Genomic DNA, 23,127 nt, shown 5'->3' with positions numbered 1-23,127 from the left:
TCTTTCTTTTGTAATTAAAAAAAATAATTTCTTGGGGTAAAGCATCGCAACTAATCTTCTAGATATTAATTATATACAGCTTTCCACCATCTTCTTGCTGCATAATATTCCTGACCAAACCACATGGGAGCACTCTTTTGCCAATAAAGCTATTCTATAGTTAAGGCAGATTTTAAAGCAGAGATCAGCTTAGAATTGAGTTTTTCGATTCTTCACACACAGGGAAATTTAACGGACCAGCATTTATTTCCTCTAACCAGTTTCGTCTCTTCTGTCTGTGCTTTAAAACTTAGCCATTCCGAACTTTTCTCTCAAGGCTTGGTGCCAGCTGAGAAGGATGACTTCATGAGGATGATTTTAAAAAGCTGGGAACTTAGTAAAGATTGTCATTTGGTGGTGCATGAGGAGAGAGAAAAGGAAACCACCTACCAAGTAGTTAACTCTCTTCCACCCACTAAACACAGAAACTACTGCTTCCTCTTGATCTGCAAAAAGCAGCCAACTCCACAGGGTCAAGGGTGTAGTGGAAAGGGTTCTTGGGGGACTGGAGCACCCCCACTGATTTTGGAGAAAGCCCTCACTGGGGTTCACTGTCCCTCTCCCATTGCCTCTCAAGCGACTTAATTTTGCTTGTCCATGGCTGGCAGCTGCCACTGTGTCAGAGCCCTGAATTCAACAGTTATAGAACAAGGATGGGTTTTTCCCCCACAGTTCCTAACAGTCTCTGGGAACTACCTATGTGGAGAGGCCTGCCAGGCATGGCCGCTTTTTTCTGTGACATTTTCCCTCATGAGCAGCCTCTGCTCCTCAGCAACATGAGGTCAGCTTGCCTTTGCTTCTCCAAAATTTACCTCCCATCCCCCTTGACCTCCCCCATCCCAGTTATTTATGCCTGCACTTCAGCTGTGAAGGACGGAATAGTCAGAAAGCAGCTTCAAGGTCACAGAAAGTTCAATGTTATTTTTTTGCAAGGGAGTAGTTGAGTTTCAATTGTAGCAACTAAGTTTGATTTCTCCTTTTGACATAGCCGGACTGGGAGCGGCTCTTTGGGAGAATGGCTTTGAGGTGTGTTTCTGGCTATCATAAAGGGACCCCCACCCCCAGCACACTGTCTAAATTTGCGACTGCACCACTGCTGAGGGGTAGCTAAACCCACTCCTTGTCACCTGGCTGTTTTCTCTGTCCCACATCTCTAGAAAAAAGTCCAGAATGGCACGCTGAATGTTAAACGTTTGATCAGTGGGGAAAGCTTGCTGCTTCGTTGGAAGCAGGCCCGTTAAGGAGAATTCACACAGGTAAGCAGTTTTGAGTTGGAGGCAGCTTCATCAGCCAGCCTCTTATGCACAATTAGCTTGCAGTGAGCCCAAGGAATACAATGCTGGCTTCAAAATAAACATTTTCATGATCAGCCTGCACTCCGATGCCACTCTGGACATACTTAACACAGCAATCTTGTATAAGTCTACTGACGAGTAAGCTGTGGCTAGTTGGGCGATTTCGAGAGTTGACGTCCAACACGAGATTGGAGGCAGTTTGGGAGAAGGCCAATGGCTAGCTGGGGATGCTGGGAATTGTCCAAAACATCTGAAAGGTACCAGCTTGGGGAAAGGTTTGTTTTAAACGTCACGGTTGCTGATTAACGCATCCTGCGTTAATTTATCTAACGACCTACTGAGCCGCCTACCTACCCACGCAGCGCTCGCTTCGGCCTCACTAGCGCACTGCCGACTTGCAGGATAACCCACACCGCGCATCCACTGCCCGCGCGTCCACAGTCACACAAATCCCTGGCCCCGCCTCTTCGAAAGTGAGCGCGGCCAATCACCGTTTCCGCAGAGCCGGCTTCGGCCAATCAGAGGCTGCCTCCCCAGCACTCGGCAAGATGGCGTCGGCGTGAGCGGGGCCGCAGGTTCCTTCATGGCGACTACGCGGCGGCAGGCGGCGGCAACGGGAGTGGACGCGCTTTTCCTCCAGAGCCCGGCGAGGAAGAGCAAAGGCAGGCGAAAAGCTGCTGTGGAGAACTCCCAGGATGGAGCGAGCCCCTGTGGCAAAGCGGAGGGTGAGGCGCCCAGAGAGCTTTCGCGTCCCCCTCAGCGTTTGCCTCTTCCCAAGTGGAAATGCCGCTTGCCGGCACGGCCTCTCTCGTAACCAGCCTCGCCTGGTGCAAATGCCGCCCTGCGTTTAATGGAGCTTACTCCCAAGTCAGCATGCGTCCTCAGGACTACGCATCAGCCCCGGCCGGCGTTAGTCAGTAATGAGGATGAAGCGGGTGGTAGGCCAAAACACATAAAGTGTTGCAGGTTTCCATAAAGCAGACGAGAAAGGCTCTCCTCAGTGGCTCCGTGGAATTCGCTGCCCTCTCTTTGCCCCTAACCGCGTCTGTATTTCTCATTGACTGGGAGAAGATAATTTTGTAAAATTTTGTCTGTCGTTTGGCATCTTTTTTCTGCCCTGCAGAAGTGATTTCATTTCATAATGGGATTGCCCTTGTCCAGTGGCTGCTGATATAATTTAAGAATTTACCAGATCTGATTCTTGTGTTAAGATTAGACAACCTGGTGTCCTCCAGCTGTTTTGGAGTACAAGTCCCAGAAGCCCTAGCCTTCATGGTGAATGCTCAGGAATTATGACAGTTGTGCTTGAAAACAATGGGGGACACCAGGCTTCCTATCACACTTTATTTAAAATTCACAGTGCCTATACAGAGAAATTGTATTGAAGAATGTACTTTTCGTAAAGGAAAGAAATTTCTACTGTATATAAACACTTTATAACACAAGCACATCAATATAGAAAATGGTTTTGTGTTGGCATTTCCCACCCAAACTCATTTAATTGCATATGTGTTTCACCTGGGGGAGTGGCAGACTCCAGAAATGATGCCTGCAATAGGTTTGTAGCCTGGGTGTTCTCCTTGAGCCATCTTTGTCACTTGAGACCCAGATGACTTTAGTGGCTCAGAGTGCCTTTCACCAGCTTTGGCTGGTGGCTCAGCTGTGCCATCTATTTGAACAGAGATAGCTTGTTACCAGTGATCTATGCTCTAGTAATCTCTAGATTGCTACAATGCACTGTGTGCAGGGCTGCCCTTGAAGACTGCAACTTGTGCAAAATGCAGCAGCCAGATTAATAACAGGGATCAGATAATCTGATTATATAATGTCAATTCTGGCCTGCTTGCATTGACTCCCTATATCCTTCTAAACCCAATTCAAAGTGCTGGTTTTAATCTATAAACCCCTACACAGCTTGAGACCATGATACTTGACGGAACAGTTCTGTCTTCGGCCCAGACAGTATGATCAAGTTCTGCAGCCTATCTCTGACTTCCATTTCTGAGGGAGGCTTAGTTGGTGGCAACAAGGAGAAAGGACCTTTTCAGTAGTGGCCCCCCAGATGGAATGAGCTCCACACTGAGGTCTGCCTGGCACCAACTTTACTGTCTTTGCAGCATCAGGTAGACTTTTCTCTACTGCAAGGCATTCAGGTAGCTTCTAGGGCCTTCTAGCTGCTAACTAGGAGTCAACTTCTCAGCAGAGATGATGGTGGACCTACTTCTTTTCCTTTGATGAGTCTGACCATAGAGATCATGCTCTACTTGCAAAGGGTTCCAGTTACAATCACTGGCATTTCTAGGTGGCGGTGGGAGGGACCTCTTTTTGAAAACCTGGGAAGCTGTTGTTAGTGCAGGCCAGCCTTCTCCAACTTGTCTCCTTCCGGCTGTGTTGGGTCTGAACTCCTGTCTTTTCCAGTCACGGAGTGCTGGGCTTTGCCCTCTAACATACTTGGGGTGCATCCCATTGGGAAAGGTTGGTGTAAATAGAACTGATCTAGATGGAACCATGATAGGAATCGGTATAAGGCAGTGCCCTTTGCTGATCAGGATCGTTGGTGGTAGTGTATCAGTTCCCTGGTTTCACATTTTAGAACTGATTAAGAGGATTCAGCTATCTCTGTGGGTTTTGTTCATTTTTAAAGTTTCACTATTTATAGAGGCATTTCTGTGCATGTTTTCTTGCAGAAACAAGTTCATATAAGACACCAAAGAGAAGACTGGCTCGGAGATCACGCTTGCCTACATTCAGTTCTCCAGTGAATGAAACTGAAATGCAGCAAGAGATTTTCTGGGATCCCCAATCACCAATTGCACATCAACTGGGTAATTGCTTACAGTAATGCATACTCAAACCTGTCCATTTAAGCATTAATTTCTCGCTTGGAATGTATGTATGGCCAACACCAGGTTACCTCCTGCCACATGCACCTGCCCAGTCATTCATAACTCTAGTAAAAACCCTGCTCTCAGTGCCCCCCAGTGAGGAAGATGGCTATTGGTGGTTTGGTTACCTTTGCAATGTAGTCCTGGTTGTAGAACTCCCCCCATACATTGTTCTGATGGAAGCCTGCAGTGTTGGGATGTAGGTGCTAAGGAAAAAGTGTTCTCTCTTCTCCCGTCATTTGGGAGTAACTAATTACTGCTGTATTTGTTCTGACTTTGGGCCAGTGTGCTTTTAATCCAAGATTGCATTGATATTTTGTATAGGGTTTGACTGCAGGTGGCGCAGTGGTTTAAACCGCTGTGCTGCTGGGCTGGTTGATTGAAAGGTCGCCGGTTTGAATCTGTACAACGGGGTGAGTTCCCGTTGTTCTGTCCCAGCTCCTGCCAACCTTGCAGTTCAAAAGCATGCAAATGCAAGTAGATAAAAAGGTGCCACTTCGGTGGGAAGGTAACAGCGTTCCGTGCACCTCGGTGTTTGGTCATGCCAGCCACATGACCACAGAGACTGTCTGTGGACAAACGCTGGCTCCCTCGGCTAGGAAACGGAGATGAGCACCGCCCCCTAGAGTCAGGCATGACTGCACTTAATGTCAAGGGGAAACCTTTACCTTTACCTTTTTTAAATTACTGCTATATTTGTTCTGACTTTGGGCCATTGCGCTTTTAATCCAAGATTGCATTGATATTTTGTATAGGGTTTCATTTATAATCTGTTAAGAGGTTGTATGGCTAAAATACATCACAAGCTAAATATGAGCCAACAATGTTATGCAGCTGCAAAAAAGGCAAATGCTACATTAGGCTGCATTAATAGAAGTAGCACTTCCAAATCAAGTGAAGTACTAATTCCCTCATATTCTGCAGTAGTCAGACCTCATCTGGAGTGCTGTGTTCAGTTCTTGGCACCACTATTTTAAAAAGATGCAGAAAAGCTGGAAAGGGTTCAGAGGAGAGAAACAAGGATGATCCAGGGACTGGAAACAAAGCCCTATGAAGAGAAATTGGGAGAACCAGGCATGTTCAGCCTTGAGAAGACTGAGGGCAGATATGATAGCACTCTACAAGTACTTGAGCAGCTGTCACAAAGAGGAAGGATGAAGGACAACATCTCAGTCATCCCAGAGTGCAAGACTTAGAATAATGGACCTAAGATACAGGAAATCCAAGTCTGACTAAATACCAGGAAAAATTACCTGACTGTTAGAGCAATATGACAATGGAACTAATTGCCCAGGGGGATTGTGGCCTCCCCCATAGTAGAGGCATTCAAGATGCAACTGGACAGCAGGTTGAATGGGATCATTTACTTTGGTGTCCTGCAGTAGCAGTGGATTGGACCCACTGGCATTTTAGGTCCCTTCCAACTCTTACTATTCTGTGCTTCTGTGAAGGCAGAGAAAGTAGAACTAAATGAGCCTTCAAAGTTTCAATGATAGTTGATAGTTTCAAAATAAGTCTTTACATTTTCACTATGATAAAAGTGGGGAATTCTGTAACATAGTAAATGAAATGTTTATGTTTTATATCATAAATGCAATGTTTACACACTTTCTGGCTGTGGTCTGCTTCTAAAGTTAGGAAATTTTTATTTTTCTGTAGAGTTTAGAAATTGCTAACTTATTTATATGTGTATACCTCAGGCAGTGAGCAGAGGAAGCAGGCAGTGAGTGGTTGTACTGTTGACATCTCAGAAATTGTTAATCGAATTGCTCCTCAGGTAATTAGTCCTAACATAGATAAAGCTGCATTGTCCCTGCATGTTTGCTTTCTTTGCACAAACTTCCACATTAAGAAAACAAATAGGAGAAGGCAGTTGCTTCTGCAACAATTCTCAAGGCTAACAAAATACATGCTCTAACTTGGTTTTTGATATATCTTAACATCTGCATATTGTGACAACTCTCATGAAGTTGAATCATATATATACAGGCAGTCTCTGAGTTATGAATATTTCAAGTTACAGAAACCCATACTGACGAACTGCCATATAGCCTATTAATTTTGAAAAATTAGTGCAGGAAATTGTCATCACCATAGAGAGAGGAAGCCAAAGGGGAGAAAAGAAGGGCCTCCAACACATGCCTTCCAGTCCCGCTCATCTGGAGAGGGAACTCTGTCTGGCATTTTCTTGCTGCAAAGAAGAGGTACTGGGTGAATTTGGATCAGGAAAGCTAGAGATATTTGTGGTTTTTCCACTTTCACAGGGGTTCTGCACCCCTAACCCTCGTGAATGTGGAGGGCCGACTATATATGATCCGACTTAACGTACAAATTCAACTTCAAGATGAATTTCTGTTTTCTCAGGAATGGAACTCATTCATAACCCAGGAACTGCTTGTATTTCTTGTTCAAATGAATATGTATATATTCAACTGATACTATTCCTATTAGTAATAGGTGCCTCTTAGTTTGAGGAAATGCAGTGTTTCAGTGGGTTATCTAGAGGCATTTCACTCCCTTCAGGGCCAAATCCGTCTATCTCATTCAGCCAGTGCATGTTCCAGATTTGTAGGGTGAGGGGTGCTTGTCCTCTGTGGGCTCCCCTTTCTGTGAATTCCTCTCCCAGCCGTGGCTGGAGCCTTGCTCACCCTGCTCTCCTAATTGTCACAACCCCTCCATGAGAGAACTCAAGGCGACTGGGAATTGCAGCTCCATCTGCTCAGTCTAAGGACAGCAAGTGGCCACAGCATGGAGGAGCTCAGCAGCAGGATCCTGAATGTGGCTGTGGGCCCTGCTAGATTCGCAAGAAGGCTGACCGTGAAGCCTTGGGTTTGAGGAGTGGAGATGTGGCTTTTGCCCCTCCTCCTGGAATTCAGCAGATAGCAATGCATGAGAAACCACAACTGACTGGCTTCCCATCTCTTGAAAGAGGGACCTCATGTCCCCTCTGTGCTTGCTTTCAGGTTAGCAGTAGAAAGGTAGCTTTTACTACCAGAACTTGACATGACATGGCTGATCCTCTGTTTGACTTATTGATTGATTTTTATATGTATTCTGTCCTTGAATGTTTGGGATCCTGGTGGAATACATGTTAGTCTGTTTTACTATGATACAGTATATCACAGAAGTGAGTACACCCCTCAGCATTTTGTAAATATTTTATTATATCTTTTCATGTGACAACCCTGAAGAAATGACACTTTGCTACAATGTAAAGTAGTGAGTATACAGCTGGTTTAACAGTGTAAATTTGCTGTTCCCTCAAAATAACTCAACACACAGACATTAATGTCTAAACCGCTGGCAACAAAAGTGAGTACACCCCTAAGTGAAACTGTCCAAATTGGGCCCAAAATGTCAATATTTTGTGTGGCCACCATTATTTTCCAGCACTACCTTAACCCTCTTGGGCATGGAGTTCACCAGAGCTTCACAGGTTGCCACTGGAGTCCTCTTCCACTCCTCCATGACGACATCACAGAGCTGGTGGATGTTGGAGACCTTGCGCTCCTCCACCTTTCGTTTCAGGATTCCCCACAGATGCTCGATAGGGTTTAGGTCTGGAGACATGCTTGGCCAGTCCATCACCTCTACCCTCAGCTTCTTTAGCAAGGCAGTGGTCGTCTTGGAGGTGTGTTTGGGGTTGTTATCATGTTGGAATACTGCCCTGTGGCCCAGTCGCCGAAGGGAGGGGATCATGCTCTGCTTCAGTATGTCACAGTACATGTTGGCATTCATGGTTCCCTCAATGAACTGTAGCTCCCCAGTGCCAGCAGCACTCATGCAGCCCCAGACCATGACACTCCCACCACCATGCTTGACTATAGACAAGACACACTTGTCTTTGTACTCCTCACCTGGTTGTTGCCGCACACGCTTGACACCATCTGAACCAAGTAAGTTTATCTTGGTCTCATCAGACCACAGGACATGGTTCCAGTAATCCATGACCTTAGTCTGCTTGTCTTCAGCAAACTGTTTGCGGGCTTTCTTGCGCATCATCTTTAGAAGAGGCTTGCTTCTGGGACAATAGTCCTGCATACCAATTTGATGCAGTGTGCAATGTATGGTCTGAGCACTGACAGGCTGACCCACCACCCCTTCAACCTCTGCAGCAATGCTGGCAGTACTCATACATCTATTTCCCAAAGCCAACCTCTGGATATGACGTGAGCATGTGCACTCAACTTCTTTGGTCAACCTTGGTGAGGCCTGTTCTGAGTAGAAACTGTCCTGTTAAACGGCTGTATGGTCTTGGCCACCGTGCTGCAGCTCAGTTTCAGGGTCTTGGCAATCTTATAGCCCAGGCCATCTTTATGTAGAGCAACAATTCTTTTTTTCAGCTCCTCAGAGAGTTCTTTGCCATGAGATGCCATGTTGAATTTCCAGTGACCAGTATGAGTGAGAGAGAGTGATAACACCAAATTTAACACACCTGCTCCCCATTCACACCTGAGACCTTGTAACACTAACAAGTCACATGACACCGGGGAGGGAAAATGGCTAATAATGCCCAATTTGGACAGTTTCACTTAGGGGTGTTCTCACTTTTGTTGCCAGCAGTTTAGACATTAATGGCTGTGTGTTGAGTTATTTTGAGGGGACAGCAAATTTACGCTGTTATACAAGCTGTATATTCGCTAGTTTACATTGTAGCAAAGTGTCATTTCTTCAGGGTTGTCACATGAAAAGATATAACAAAATATTTACAAAATGTTGAGAGGTGTACTCACTCCTGTGATATACTGTAGATGCCTTGGTGTTATTGGACACAAAAGCAGGTAGAAAAATACTTGAATGAATTAACTTTTAAAGAAAATCCCTTTGAAGATTGTTAAAATTTAGAGGTACGCATTTTTAAGCTCATCTGTGATGTTTGTATGTTTGCTTTTTATTGAGGATGAAAAACCTGAGTGTTGTGAAGGATCTCTTCTAGGGTTGTGGATTGGTGATAATGCAATTCCTTGTACTCCTGGAATAACGAAAGCACGCTCAAGAATAAAAGTGAATGGTGCAAGGTAAGTTGGGCCCTTTTTTGTTTTTTATTCTGAAAAGGATTCTTTGGCAATGGTCAGTTTGTTCTCCAGGCTTAGAAAGACTGCTTTCCCTGGGTGGGAGAGCGAACTTTTTCAACCCCAGGTGCAATACTAGGGATGTTTCCAGGGATGCAGGTCCATCTTGCTCCTTCTTCATTTGCTTCTGGAGGATTAGCAAAACTCTTTTAGTCTCCAGCAGCTTTTTAGAATATGAGAGGCCTTAAGCTAGTTTCTGTTCTATACTGTTGTCATTAGGTGGCTTTTTAGAAAGATTGTTCTGTTTGCTTGACTGGTTCAGTATTTCTGGATTGTTTAGTTGTGATGTTTTGGGCTGTTTGTTTTGTAATCCTGTCATTTCTAAGCTGCTTTGAAAGATGAGAAGCATAGTAAAAGTTATGGCTGTTTAAAGAGCTTAGCCAAAGAGTAAAAGTATGCCAACTTGAATAGGGCAGTGGAAATATTTTGTGTTCCTAATATTCATTTTTGCTTTAACTTGTTCATGTAGGGGGGTTCAGGTAAAGAATAGGGAAGAGGAGCTTATGAAGCTGGCAAAGGAGTTTGATAAAAACCTGACTGATGCAACACAGGATCAAGATGCTCTGTGCCACAACATTGCTTGCGTTACATCAACTGAAACTCAAGAGGAGGCTCGAGGAGAAAATCAGGAGCAGTTGCCTAGAGAACATCCCAGCGTGGGTGCTGCTGTGTGCTTGGATGTAGCTAAGAAGATGGGGTCAACTGAGCATTGTGAAAGCAGTAGCCAGAAATCCATAGAAACAGCTCTTAATGACCTTTTTGATGGCCCTACCCAGAAATGTAGTGGTGCTCTGAGCCAAGGCTCATTGAATTGTTCCTCAGATTCTAGTTTCCTTGAAAAGCAGAACACTTTGCTGAAGGAGAAGCACACATTGGATAATGCCAGAGCCGCAAGTGAATCCATGGCTGGAGATGTACCTCAGCAGCAAATCTCGGCCCCTGTTGGAAAATGCATGGGACTCTTTCCAGCTGGAGGAGCTGAAACAACTTCAGAAGAAGTGGTTCCAAGAGATGCCACTTCCCAGAAAGAGCCAGTTGACTCGACTGAGCTTGACCGAGTCACCTGTGATGACTTTGAGGACTGGGATGTAGATTTGTTGCCAGATGATTCATTTCTCCTGCAAATTACTCAGGACCCTGAGCAGAGCATTTTGGCACGTGCACTGCCTCGTTCTGCTAATGAAGGCAGCAAAATAACAAAAAGAATAGCAGACCCTGAGCGATTTTGCCTTGCCCAGTGTGCAACTTCGAATAATCATGATAAAGTTCCAGCATCATGTGCTTTATGGAAACAAAGCATGGAAATAGGAAAAAACAAGCCTGCTCTTCTGCATAAAGATTTCCCTTTAAAACCCAGTGCAATGGATTCTGTTTCGAAAAGCAGTCCAAACAGGGCTTCTGGCTGTCATTCTGTTTCAATGACTTTTGAAAATGGGTGTGTCCAGGGCAGCTTTACTCAACTTAAATGTGTGGCCAGCACTAACTCTCCTGGAAAAAGAGCTGCTTCTCCTTCAGTGGCCCGTCTCCCTAAACAACACTCTGGAAAATATCAGAGTAACATGCACAGGGCTAATCAACTGGCCACCATTTCTGCAACTGCAAAACCTCAAAGCTTAAAAAAAGCTGTTAGTCGAAACAGCACTGGCCCCCTGAAACAGACAGATGTGCCCCCCAAAAGTGTACTTTTGTTTGATGACTGGAACAAGTCTAGGTTCTCAGAGAAGGTTCCTGACCTGTTTTGTGAACCAACCAGTCCTTGGGGCCCTGACTATGATGATGATGACTTGCTTTATCAAGTCTGTGATGATATAGAAAAAAACACTCTGAGCCAGGATGTGAAAGAGAACGAAGAAGCTAAACTGGTGGTCAGAAAGACTAAGTCAGAGGTGGGAACATCAGTTCAAGGAGTTTCAAATTGCCTGCTTGCCCAAAGGAGCCATGTGGGCAGGAAAACCTTCTCATTGGATGCTACACTTAAAATTGCAACATTGGGAAAGCCTTGCAGTCCTGCAGACAATTCTGTACAGCACAGTGGTGCACTATTGAAACCTGAGAGTGTCAGCAGTATTCCCAGAAAATGGCACAGGTTTCATTCAGTGCCTGAAGGAGGCTTTGTTTCCAGTGGTAGCTCAGCTACTCTTTCAGATGTGTGTGCAAACAATAATACACTGCAGCCGGGTGGCCTGTATAACATGGGCAAAGTAGAGAATACTGGCGATACTAATCATGTTCCATCTGCAAAGACAAACTGTGTGTTCAGAAACACCAGTAACTCCCAAAACCTTGTTTTGGACTGTAAAAATGTGAAAACAGCAACCCTTTCTCGAACTAAGGTGGGGCTCTGTGAAAGCAGAAATGCACCAAACATTCCAGTTCAGTCCACACTACAAGTGAATTTGAAACCAACTTTAAAGAGGCACCTCTCTGATAGTTTTGCACAGTCTCAAACAGGTAGGTTAGCAGTCACAGGCAAATGCATGATGTTGTGGGGTTTCTCAATAATGCCAGAATGTCTCTCAGTGTTAGCTTGATTAAACATAAATGACTGGGAGAATGTATTTGTTGCTGTGTAGGGCTGTCCTGTAAAATAGCATCAAGTCCTTCCATCCTGCTCCCAGTGTCTTTGCTCATAGGTTGACCTGCAGGATGGGAATGGCGAACCTCAGGTCATGGGCCAAACATGGTTTGCCTGGGGTTCCAGTGTAGCACTTCAGGCTACTTCAGGTGGCAGCCATGCCTCCCTTCCAACCAGCAGTCATTTGGTGCCTTTCTGGCATTTGTTTAGTGCCCCCCACCTGCATTCGAAAAGGTAGAAATGCCTGTTGCAAGGCTAAGTAAGAGCTTTCAGGGAAAATCAGCTGGCCCTGTGTGTTGGGGGGATATTCCCCTGCTTTTGCTTCTCACCCCAGCTGCTATTCAAGTGCAGCCCGCTGCAACTTCTTTGAAATTGTATTGGCACTTGCATCTTTATCCTGCTGAATTCTTCCTTCCTTTGTATTTCAAAGTAGCTGTTAATGTTTCTAAAATTGAAATATGCCAAGAGAGCAGGGCTATGGGAGAATTCTGCTGGGTGGCGGGGATGGCGGGGCAGGGGGATAAAATCTTGATAGAAATTGGTTTGGTCTGGGCAGATTTCATTTCATTTCCTAATAGTAAAGGGCTCCTCTACCTCCCAGAGCTGGTTCTCAGGGACTGAGTGGGCTTTCATCCAAGCTTCTGAGTTCTCTTCTCTGCAACTCTGCATCCAGCACATTGTGCCCAATATTTGTGAATGCCTGGAAGTTCTCTCCATGGAAATATCCAACATATAGCTAGGTGAAATTAGGTTTGGTTGATCTGGTTGGTTGGTAGATTAAAGTCATTTATGTATCATTTTATTAGCATAAAGTTCTCAAAACTTTATTGTATAAAGTTTATACAATATAATTAAAATATATAAAATCCCACCATTAGAACAATTTAAAACAGATTTGGCTACAGTTAAAAAGATCTCTATGTAATAAATTTTTTTTTTTTTGAAGGGCCATGCAATAACAATGACACAGTACAGTAAATAATAACCATTATTCCACATGTACCTGACAGTTTAAAGGCCAGTGTAAAACTAGAAAGTCAGCAATTAAAATGGGGGGAAAATAAAGTTTTAACCTGGCACTGGAATGTATATAACATTGGTGTCAGCCATATTTCCCTGGGAAGCTGATTCCACAAGCAGAACACCACAGCTGAGAATGCCCTTCCCCTTTTAGTTGCCCTCTTCACTTCCTTTAGGGGTGGCTCATGGAGAAGGACCTCGGTAGATTATCTTTTCCCCTCGCTTTTTAATTTATAAAATATAACAAAACACACTGCATTTAAAATACAGACATAAACATTACCATGAATAATTATTACATTACTGTGCTCTGTACCACCAGGACCAAGGATACATGTCACAGATAAAACAAAAACTGCAGATACATTCTCCTCTTCCAAAACTGTAATGATTCTTTTGACAACTCAAATCCTTTCCCTTTCTTTAAAAGTTAGTCAATGAATATACCCTAAATCTCATTAAACTTATTTTTCTTTATGTGCCCTTTTTTCACTTTAATATCACATGTTAATTTATTAACCGTTGTATTCCAAACTTCTCCAATCAGACAATTGGCAATCATATTTTATTTTCCAATTGTTAGCTATAATTAGTCTTGCTGCAGTTATTAAATTTGTTATTTATTCTTTGTTATTCCAACTGCATTGTTTATACTCAGACATTGAAAGTAATGCAATCTCAGGGCATATGTGTATATTTAGACTTAATATTTTACAGTGCTCTTTAAAAATCTCTTCTCCAAAATTTATTTTATTTGCATTCCCACCACATATGAAAATATGTACCACATCTCCAACATAAATTGGACTATTCATTGTCTATGCAATTCATCTTCACTGGGGCTAGTGAATTTCTATACAATTTTGTAGAAATTTTCTTTATTCTTCCTGACATCTATTTTAATATCCTCTTTGAAAGGGACAAAGAGGATATTAAATATTTGGACATTCGCATATTCTCTTGTCTTTCCATTTCTGTAATCATACCTTCAAGTTTTGGATAATCCCTGCATTTACCTTTTTTCTTCTCTGTTCTATAGTCCAGCATGCCAATTGAATCACATTATACCAAGTTATATTCTCCTTTCCCAGTACTGCTTTTATCTCCCCATTATTATTCATTTTCTCTAACCAGTCTTTTAATCTAACCATTTTAATTCCTTAATATTTTCCCTAAATTCCACCTTAAGTTTAATAGAAACCCTTTTCATTCAGTAATTGGACATAATGGTGAGATAGATGGCATATATTTCCCCTTTTTGCTTATTCCAAATATGTAATGTATTCTTAAGGAAAGGATATTCTATATTTTATAATATTTTTATTTCCACAATTAAAAATAAAATCTATCAAGGAAGCTTCTAATTGAGAAGGTTCTAGTTTTTGCTGTATTAAGTTATCAGGTTATAATATAGTATCTGGTTGGTCAGCTGTACAATATAAATTATTTATTTATTTATTTAAAACATTTCTATGCTGCCCCATCGCAACAAAGCCTTGGGGCGGCTCACAACACATAAATAAATACAGAAGTAATAAAATAAATAAGTACTAAATTATACAATAAATAACACCCCCCAGTGCATTCTTGGCTAAAAAAAAAAAAAACCCTAGTTAATAAATAATTAACAGTTAAAATAAGTTTTAAATAAAAAGGTCTTAGCCTGGCACCGAAAAACAAATAACAACGGCGCCAGGTGGACCTCTCTGGGGAGCGCATTCCATAGATGGGGTTCCACCACAGAGAAAGCCCTCCTCTGGGTGCTCACCCTCCTAATCTCATAACAGAGGGTTCCCGGAATAGGGCATCTGCTGCTGACCTCAAGGGGTGGGAGGGCATATATGGGTGCAAGCGTTCCTTTAGATAACCAGGTCCCAAGCCGTTTAGGGCTTTATAGGTCATAACCAACACCTTGAATTGGGCCCGAACTTCAATCGGGAGCCAGTGGAGCTGACGGAGAACTGGGGTTATATGAGAACAACACCCAGTTCCCGTCAGCAACCTGGAAGCTCTGTTCTGCACCAATTGAAGTATCCGGACCGTCTTCAAGAGTAGCCCCACGTAGCGTACGTTACAGAAATCTAATCGGGAAGTTACCAGCACATGTGTCACTGTCGCCAGGCAGTCATGCTCTAGGAAGGGACGCAGCTGATGTATCAGCCGAAGCTGAAGGAAGGCGCTCCTCGCCACTGCCGTCACCTGAGCTTCCAAAGACAGCTCAGGGTCGAGGAGCACTCCCAAGCTGTGAACACTGTCCCTCAGAGGGAGTGCAACCCCATTTAGGACAAGGCCCAAGTCCCCCATCCCGAGGTCTGATCCGCCCACCAACAGGACCTCCGTCTTGTCTGGATTGAGCTTCAGTTTATTGGCCCTCATCCAGCCCATTACCTCGGCCAGGCACCGGTTCAGCACAGCCACTGCCTCACCTGGATTGGTGGAAAATGAGAGGTAGAGCTGGGTATCATCAGCGTACTGATGATTCTGCAGCCCACGCCTCCTGATGACCTCTTCCAGCGGTTTCATGTAGATGTTAAAAAGCAAAGGGGACAAAATGGACCCCTGCGGAACTCCATGGGATAACTGCCATGGCGCAGAGCCATAGTACCCCAGCACCACCTTCTGAAATCGGCCATTGAGATAGGAGCGGAACCACCGCCATGCAGTGCCTCCAACTCCCAATCCTGCAAGCCCATTCAGAAGGATACCATGGTCGATGGTATCGAAAGCCGCTGAGAGGTCCAGGAGAACTAACAGGGATGCACTCCCCCTGTCTCTCTCCCTGCACAGGTCATCATACAGGGCGACCAAGGCAGATTCAGTGCCATACCCGGGTCTGAAGCTGGACTGAAATGGGTCCAGATAATCAGTTTCATCCAAGAGTGCTTGGAGTTGTTCTGCCACCACCCGCTCTAGCACCTTGCCCAGGAACGGGAGGTTGGCCACCGGTCTATAATTGACGGCCACCTCTGGATCCAGGGCTGTCTTCTTTAGGACTGGCTGGACTACCGCCTCCTTTAAAGGGGCAGGTACCCGGCCGTCTCTTAAAGAGGCGTTGACCACCTCCAGGATCCAGGTCACAATCCCGTCCTTGGCTTTCTTAAGTAGCCAGGATGGGCATGGGTCTAGTAAGCAAGTGGTAGGATGTACTTGTCCAAGCACCTTGTCCACATCATCAGGCTGCAACAACTGAAATTCATCCATTAATTGTGGACTTAACGGCGTCGATGGCATCTCCCCAGTAGAATCTGATCCTATAGCAGAGTCAAGCTCATGGCGAATCTGAGTGATTTTCTCCCTGAAATGCTTGCCAAAGTCGTCACAGCAGGCCTTCGAGGGTGGCACAAGATGTATCTTCGGGCCTGGATGTATCAGCCCCTGCACCACCCGGAAGAGTTCCACCGGACGGCATTGTGAGGAGGCAATGGAAACGGAGAAGAATTTCTTCTTCGCCATCCTCACTGCCACAGCATAGGCCCGATAATGGGCTCTCAAGTGTGTTTGATCAGAATCACCCCGTGATCTCCTCCGCCTACGCTCTAGACATCTCCCAACGTGCTTCATCGCCCGTAATTCAGGCGTATACCACGGAGATGAACGGGCTCTGCCAGGCGGGAGAGGACGCTTGGGAGCGATCGTGTCAATAGTCCTGGTCATCTCCTCGTTCCACAGTTCAACCAGGGCATCGACAGGAGCACCAGCCTTGTCAACCAGAAAATCCCCCAGAGCTTCCAGGAATCCATCAGGATCCATCCGGTTCCGGGGGTGGACCAATACAATTGGGTCCGCACCCTTGCAGAGGGAAAGGCCGCTCTCGAGCTCAAACCTTATGAGGAAGTGATCTGACCATGACAAGGGCGTCAAACTTAAACTCCTCACCCTCAGGTCACCCTCTTCCTGCCCAGTCGAGAAAACCAGGTCCAGAGTGTGTCCATGTTCATGGGTTGGGCCTATGATGTGTTGAGACAGTCCCATGGCCACCATGGAGGCCATGAAGTCCTGAGCCACCCTGGTTAGAACCGTCTCGGCATGGAAATTGAAGTCCCCCAGGACCAACATCCTGGGAGTCTTCAGCACCAGGTCTGAAACTATCTCCATCAGCTCAGGGAGTCTGTTGGGCAGAAGGGTGCACGGTACACCAACAGAATCCCCAATCTGTCTCGGTCGCCCAACGCCAAGTGGAGGCACTCCAGCCCTGGTCTCGAGAGGACAGGAAGCCCCAGAAGGGAAATAGAAGCTCGATAAACCAGAGCAACCCCCCTCCCCTCCCCTCCAGGCGTGGTCGGTGCTGGACCAGGTACCCCGGCGGTACCTGGTCCATGTTAGGGATTCCCAATCCCTAACATGGGATTATGTTAGGGATTCCCAATCGCCCTATCTTTTGTGATTTATCCTCCGAAGGTAATATAAGGGTTCAGATAGGTGTTCATGGGAGAAGACCATTTAGGCCTTTATGCATTCGCGTAAGCACCTTAAAATGGGCCTGCACTTCAATTGGTAACCAGTGCAAGTGATATAGCACCGGGCTAAAGTTCATATCCACTTGTTCCCCTCAGTAGATGAGTTTCCCCTATTCTGTATCAGCTGAAGTTTTCAGCCTGTTTTCAAGGGCAGGCCCAAGTAGAGTGCATTGTGGTTTTTGTTTGATTGCTTTATTGGTGGTGGTGGTGGTTTTTGTTTTTTTTGTTAAGTCGCAAAGTTGTGCCCGACCCATCACAACCCCATGGACAGCATTCCTCCAGGCTCTCCTATCCTCCATCATCCCCCGGTGTCTGCCCAAGCCCATACCCACTGCTTCAGTGACTCCATCTAGTCACCTCATCTTCTGTTGTCCCCTTCTCCTTTTGCTGTCATTCGTTCCTGGCATCAGGATCTTCTCCATTGAGTTGTTCCTTCTCATTAGGTGGTCAAAATACTTGAGTTTCATCTTCAGTATCTGGCCTTCTTAAAGAGCTGTCAGGGTTGATTTCCTTTAAGATTGACTGGTTTGATCACCTTGCAGCCCAAGGGATTCTCAGGAGTCTTCTCCAGAACCACAGTTCAAAGGCCTCAATTCTTCGGCGCTCAGCCTTCCTTATGGTCCAAGTTTCACAGCCATACATTGCAACTGGGAAAACCATAGCCTTGACTATATGCACTTTTGTGGGCATGGTGATGTCTCTGCTTTTCAGTATGCTGTCCAGATTTGCCATAGCTTTCCTCCCAAGGAACAAGCATCTTTTAATTTCTTGGCTGCAGTCACTGTCTGTGGTGACCTTGGAGCCCAAGAAAATAGGCTAAATGTGAGGTTACCAGTATGTGGATTGGCATTGCTAGGTTCTGCCTGTCCAGATAGAGACATCGTTGGTAAATCAACCAAAGTTGATGGAAGGTGCTCCTGGCTACAAATGTCACCTGAGTCTCAGATGTCCAAGAGCACCCCCAGGCTCTGGACCTCATCCTTTGGGGAAGTGCCTCCCCATCCAGGACAGGGTGGATGGCATCCCCCTGAATCAGGGCTCCCCTTACTAATAGCACATCAGTATTAAGCTGGATTAAGCTTTCATTTATTCATCCCTATCCTGCCCATCATTCCAGACAGGCACCTGTTTAAGATCTTGACTGCCCCACTTGGGTCAGATGTAAATGAGAGGTAGAGTTAAATGTCATCAGTGTACTGATGACCCTTCAGCCCAAACCCCCAGATGGCATTTCACAGTGGTTTCATGCAGATGTTGAACAGCATGGGGTTAGATAGAGCCCTGCACTACTCAGTGGTATAAAAGCCATGGGACAGTGGTACTATATTCCCCAGTCACACCTTCTGGAATTGGCCAGTCAGATAGAAGTGGAACCACTACAAAGCATTGCCTCCAACTCCCATCCCAAGCAACCTCTTTAGAAGGGTACTGTAGTCAATGGTATTGAAAGCTGCTGAGAGGTACAGGAGAACCAACAGGGATGTACTCTCTCTGTCTTTCTCCCAGCAGAGGTCATCCCACAGGGTGAGCAAGGCAGCTTCAGTCCCAGAACCGGGTCTGAAACTGGCTGAAATGGAATCAGATGATCCATTTCCTCCAAGAGTGCATGGAACTCCCCAGGCACCACCTGTTCTATCCCCTTGCCCAGGAAGGGAATGTGGGCCACCTGCCAATAGTTGTTAATATCTTCTGGGTCCAGGTTTGCCGTCTTCCAGAAGGCCTGATCACTGCCTCTATTATTGGAGACAGGACCAGCATCTCCTTCAAAAAAGGCGTTTCCAACTGCCTGGACTTAGATGAGCAGCCATGAGGGGCAAGGATCAAGAGTATAGGTGGTAGCCAAACTTGTCCAAGCCACTTGTCCACCTCATGAGGCTTCAACAGTTGAAACTTACCCTATAAAATGGGCCCAGACAGTGCACTGGATGCCTCCACTGATAGGACTACATCAAATGTGGAGTCCAATTTGTGATGGATCTGAGTGACTTTATCCTCAAAGTGATGTGCAGATTTGTCACAGTGGGCTGCCAAGGCTTCTGTTGAATTTTCTTTAGGGCTGACATGTAAAAGGCCATGAACCACTCCAAACAGCTCCACTTGACGGCACTGAGAGGATGTAATGCTGGTAGAGAAGAAAGCATTCTTTGCTGCTTTCACCACCATGGAGCTGGCTTGATGATGAACTCTTACCCATGTTCAGTCAGATTCAGCCTGGGTTTTCCTCCTCTTGCACTCTAGCCATGTCCCAATTCCTTCATCGCCCACAGTTCTGCTGTAGAGCATGGAGCCATGTGGGCTCTGCAATTGGGAAGAGGGTGCTTGGGTGATTTCTGTATTTCACAGAGCACCCCGAGGTTCAACAGGAGCACCAACCATATCAGATGGATAAACTCCCAGGGCCTTCTGGAAACCAAGTGGATCCAGCAGACTCTCGGGGCAGAACATTTTAATAGGTTCACCACCCTTGCAGAAGGAGAGAGTAGTCAAAGTCTAAATCTCAAGTGGAAGTGATCTGACCATGACACAGGGCTAATATTAACCCGCACCCCACCCCCCACTTCCAGACCACTATCTTCCTGCCCAATTGAAAAAGCAGGTCAAGAGTGTGGCTTTTTTCATGTGTTGGGCTTCTAACATGCTGAGACAGCCCCATTGGTGACCATGAAGTCCTGAGCTGCTCTGGAGAGAGTAGCCTCAACATGAAGGTTGAGATCCCCTAGAACTACCATCCTGGGGGATCCTTAGCATCAAGTTGGAGATCATCTCTGTCAGCTCAGGTAGGGAGTCTATTGTGCAGCAAAGGAGATGGTACACAAGAAGCAAGTCTTCCTCAGTTGCCCAACACTTAAGTACAAACACTCAACACCTGTTTATATGGCTCTACTGGTCAGTGCTCTTTGAATGGAAATACTGGAAGTAATGCATCAATAGAAGAACCGTAACAAATTAAAATAAAAGCTATTGTGGGCATCCTTGGAACAAGTCTCATTTCCCCTCTGCTATGATAGACATTCAGACCACATGACAGGAATCATGGGACCATCTTCCTTATGGGATTCTAGTGGATCATGAATGAGCTTGCAGCATCTTACCATGGAAGTACCTTGGAGCTAGATAAACTGGACTCTTTCAGAAGGTGATAGTGAAAAGGTGGGATTCATAATGCATGTTTTATTTTACAGACCTGAAAAGTCGGTGTTCTCAAGAAGAAATTGCACGGAAAAAGAAAGAAGCTCTTGAGCGGAGGAAATGTAAAATGCAAGCATTGCTGAAAAATACAGCACCTACCTGAGAAGGTCAGCAGGTTGGATGTAGAGAAATTATTGACAACTGAGCAAACACACTTACAGCCCCCCCCCCCCCAATACTACTGATTCCTTAACCTTTTTCTCTTGGTTCTTCTGGGATAGGCCAGCATTGCCTTATAAAGAAAGAACTGCGTGGAGTTTTGTTTTTAGTTCTGTTTCTCTGAAACCGTGGCCTGGCTTGCATATCAGGACAGCCCATGGGTTGTTAAAAGCATGGGTTGCTGAGGGTGAGTGAGTGAGTGGGCACATTGCTTTTTATCCACATACCACTTCTGCCTTGATCTGTTTTTTCAAACCCATGATTTGTTCTTGGGTTCAGGTGTCTGCCTTTCATCAGGCCAGAATGCAGGGTTCAGACATCATGCCAGCCAACTCAGAAATTGATGTTCTGCAGTTGTGTGTAAAAGTGGGGGCAATGGGGAGGAGCAGGCAGAAGTCCAGCTTAGCCCCAGCAATGGATGCATTCAGGAAGCCATGATTTCTCAGTATGTGTGAACCAGGTCACTGTCATTGAGCTGTGAATAGTTTGCTTGGTCCAGGATTGCCATTCCATGACCTGGCTCAGTGTCCCAGTTATCAGCTCTTCTCAGCGAAGAGAGCAACGGGCATCAAGTATCCCATCTTCAATACTGTGCTGGTTTTAATTGACCATGTGTGAGGAGGCAGTTGCCTCCAGATGTTTTCATTTAATGGCATATTCATCATGTGGCTCCTTCCCATTTCAAAGAGGTTCTCAGAACTTGCTGCATGTATAACCATTAACTCCAGGAGTATCTATGATACTGTTCCAAGTCTAGCAGCTTGTGGGAATGTAGAAACAGAATGAATGCAAAACTGCCATATGAAGCTTAGATGCCACTTCACACGTTGGGAACATCTATACTTTTGTATTATTGCAGCAAGAAAGCGCACAAAGCTTTTCTGCAGTTTACATATGTATGTAAATTATGTACACTGTATAGATTGTGATTAAACTTACAGCTGCTTTTGTGACAACACTATTTTCTAATCTGCGGTTGTAAACCTGAGCTTTAATGGAAGCTTCCATTTCCATAAGGGAGCAGGTTTCCCAAGCTAATCAGGGTGAATCAGCTGGCCACTATTTCCACCACTACCAAGCCTCCTAGCCTAAAGAAAGCTGTTGGTCAGAACAGCAATGGCCCCCTGAAACAGGCAGAAGTGCCCCCCAAAAGCATGTTTCCTTTTGATCATTGGGATGAGCCTACAGCAGTTTGCCCCAAGAATCTGCCGCATTGCTTTCTGCCCAGCAGTCTCCAGGTAGCAGGCAGGATGGTTCTGCCAGTGGGGCCTCAACATTGCTGGCTGCGATGTGGGCTCACTCCCAAGGAAGAGTTGTCACCCCATGATGTCCACATGGCTGCGGTCCATTTTGGGGGGTTGAGAAGCTGAGCTGAACGCAGGTCTGGGGGACCTTGTGCATTCCTGCTGATTCAAGGGAAGCTGAGCAGTGCTTCCTTTCTCATCCTCCCTCCCTCCTGCGTGTGGTAGAAGAGAATGAGGGCTTGGCAGCTCAAGAAGATTCTGCTTGTAGCTTTTTGAGGAGGCTGTCTTGCCCAAAGAAACCGAGCATAGGTAGCCGGGAGGAAGCCTAGAGGGCCTCAGATTCTTGTGACAGGACTTTCCCTGTGGGCTTAAATTGGGAACAGAAAAACCCAAGTGCCAGTTGGGGAGGGCTGGTGGACTCAGCTTCCTCTTGGTGGTGCTAACGGAGGGTCACTGGCTACAACTCAACTTCGGGCATCACTTCTACCAGGGCCATATCTACTCTCCATGAGATGCCTTCATCCAGAATCTCAGCATTGCAGCCGCTCAGGATTCTTGTATCATAGCACAAATGTATGCAAGGTATGGGAGGCAAAATTAGGGAAGAGCAGGAGCAAGTCACACTGGGTACCAGGGGCTGAAATTGTAATTTGAGATTATTGAAGGAGCACATTTTTTTGGATCAAAGCACACCCCACAGGAGAGGGCATTTTGTGTGTCTGAAGAGTACACACCAATAATTGCTGGCCCAGCCAAGACATCTCTTGTTCACACAGACACTCCTCATCTTCAGGGCTGTGAGTGCTGCCTCATAACACCTGCTTCGGGAAGGAAAGAAAGCCCAGAAAGGCAGTGTTTACTCAGTCAGGCCTCCATCCATCTAGGTCAATGCTGTCTACTCTGCAGCAGCAGGGGCTTGCCAGATTTTCAGGATGAGTCCTTCCCAGCCCCTCCTGGAGATGCTGGGGCCTGAAGCCAGGTTCTTTAGGTCCCCAGTAGCTGAAGCCTCTGCTGGCAGCCATTATGGGCCCTAAATTGGGACCACATCTGGTTCAAATAATGTGAATTCAGTTATGATATAATCACCTTCAACTGCATTACAGAATCATAGAATAAAACGGTTTCATAAATTATTGAATCGAGTCTGGGTTCTTTTAACAAGGACTTGACCTGTTTGGCTTGCTTTATTGAG

The 23,127-nt window shown here is 45.5% G+C and overlaps 1 protein-coding gene across 2 annotated transcripts; it reads left to right on the top strand.

The window, feature by feature from the left end:
- The first annotated feature begins 1,908 nt into the window (after window positions 1-1,908).
- Window positions 1,909-21,647, top strand: ETAA1 (ETAA1 activator of ATR kinase). Of its 2 annotated transcripts, XM_044443292.1 has the most exons (6): window positions 1,909-2,059; window positions 4,022-4,159; window positions 5,920-5,996; window positions 9,119-9,237; window positions 9,761-11,742; window positions 20,526-21,647. In XM_044443292.1, the coding sequence occupies exons 1-6, from the start codon at window positions 1,918-1,920 to the stop codon at window positions 20,633-20,635; spliced, it is 2,568 nt and encodes an 855-aa protein (XP_044299227.1). In that variant the 5' UTR covers window positions 1,909-1,917; the 3' UTR covers window positions 20,636-21,647. The 2 variants fall into 2 exon arrangements, with proteins under 2 accessions (XP_044299227.1, XP_044299228.1); XM_044443293.1 differs by lacking the exon at window positions 9,761-11,742.
- Window positions 21,648-23,127: the final 1,480 nt, after the last annotated feature.

The sequence above is a fragment of the Varanus komodoensis genome, unplaced genomic scaffold (assembly GCF_004798865.1).
Source record: "Varanus komodoensis strain SLA01 unplaced genomic scaffold, ASM479886v1 scaffold41, whole genome shotgun sequence".
NCBI classification, from domain to species: domain Eukaryota; kingdom Metazoa; phylum Chordata; class Lepidosauria; order Squamata; family Varanidae; genus Varanus; species Varanus komodoensis.
This window is presented reverse-complemented; position numbering and strand designations above follow the sequence as displayed.

Bases quoted from the DNA above. Each gene is read 5' to 3' on its own strand.
- ETAA1 (XM_044443292.1), top strand. From the start codon at position 1,918: ATGGCGACTACGCGGCGGCAGGCGGCGGCAACGGGAGTGGACGCGCTT. The intron at 2,060-4,021 runs GTGAGGCGCCCA...GTTTTCTTGCAG, and splicing joins CCCCTGTGGCAAAGCGGAGG to AAACAAGTTCATATAAGACA. The intron at 9,238-9,760 runs GTAAGTTGGGCC...TTGTTCATGTAG, and splicing joins ATAAAAGTGAATGGTGCAAG to GGGGGTTCAGGTAAAGAATA.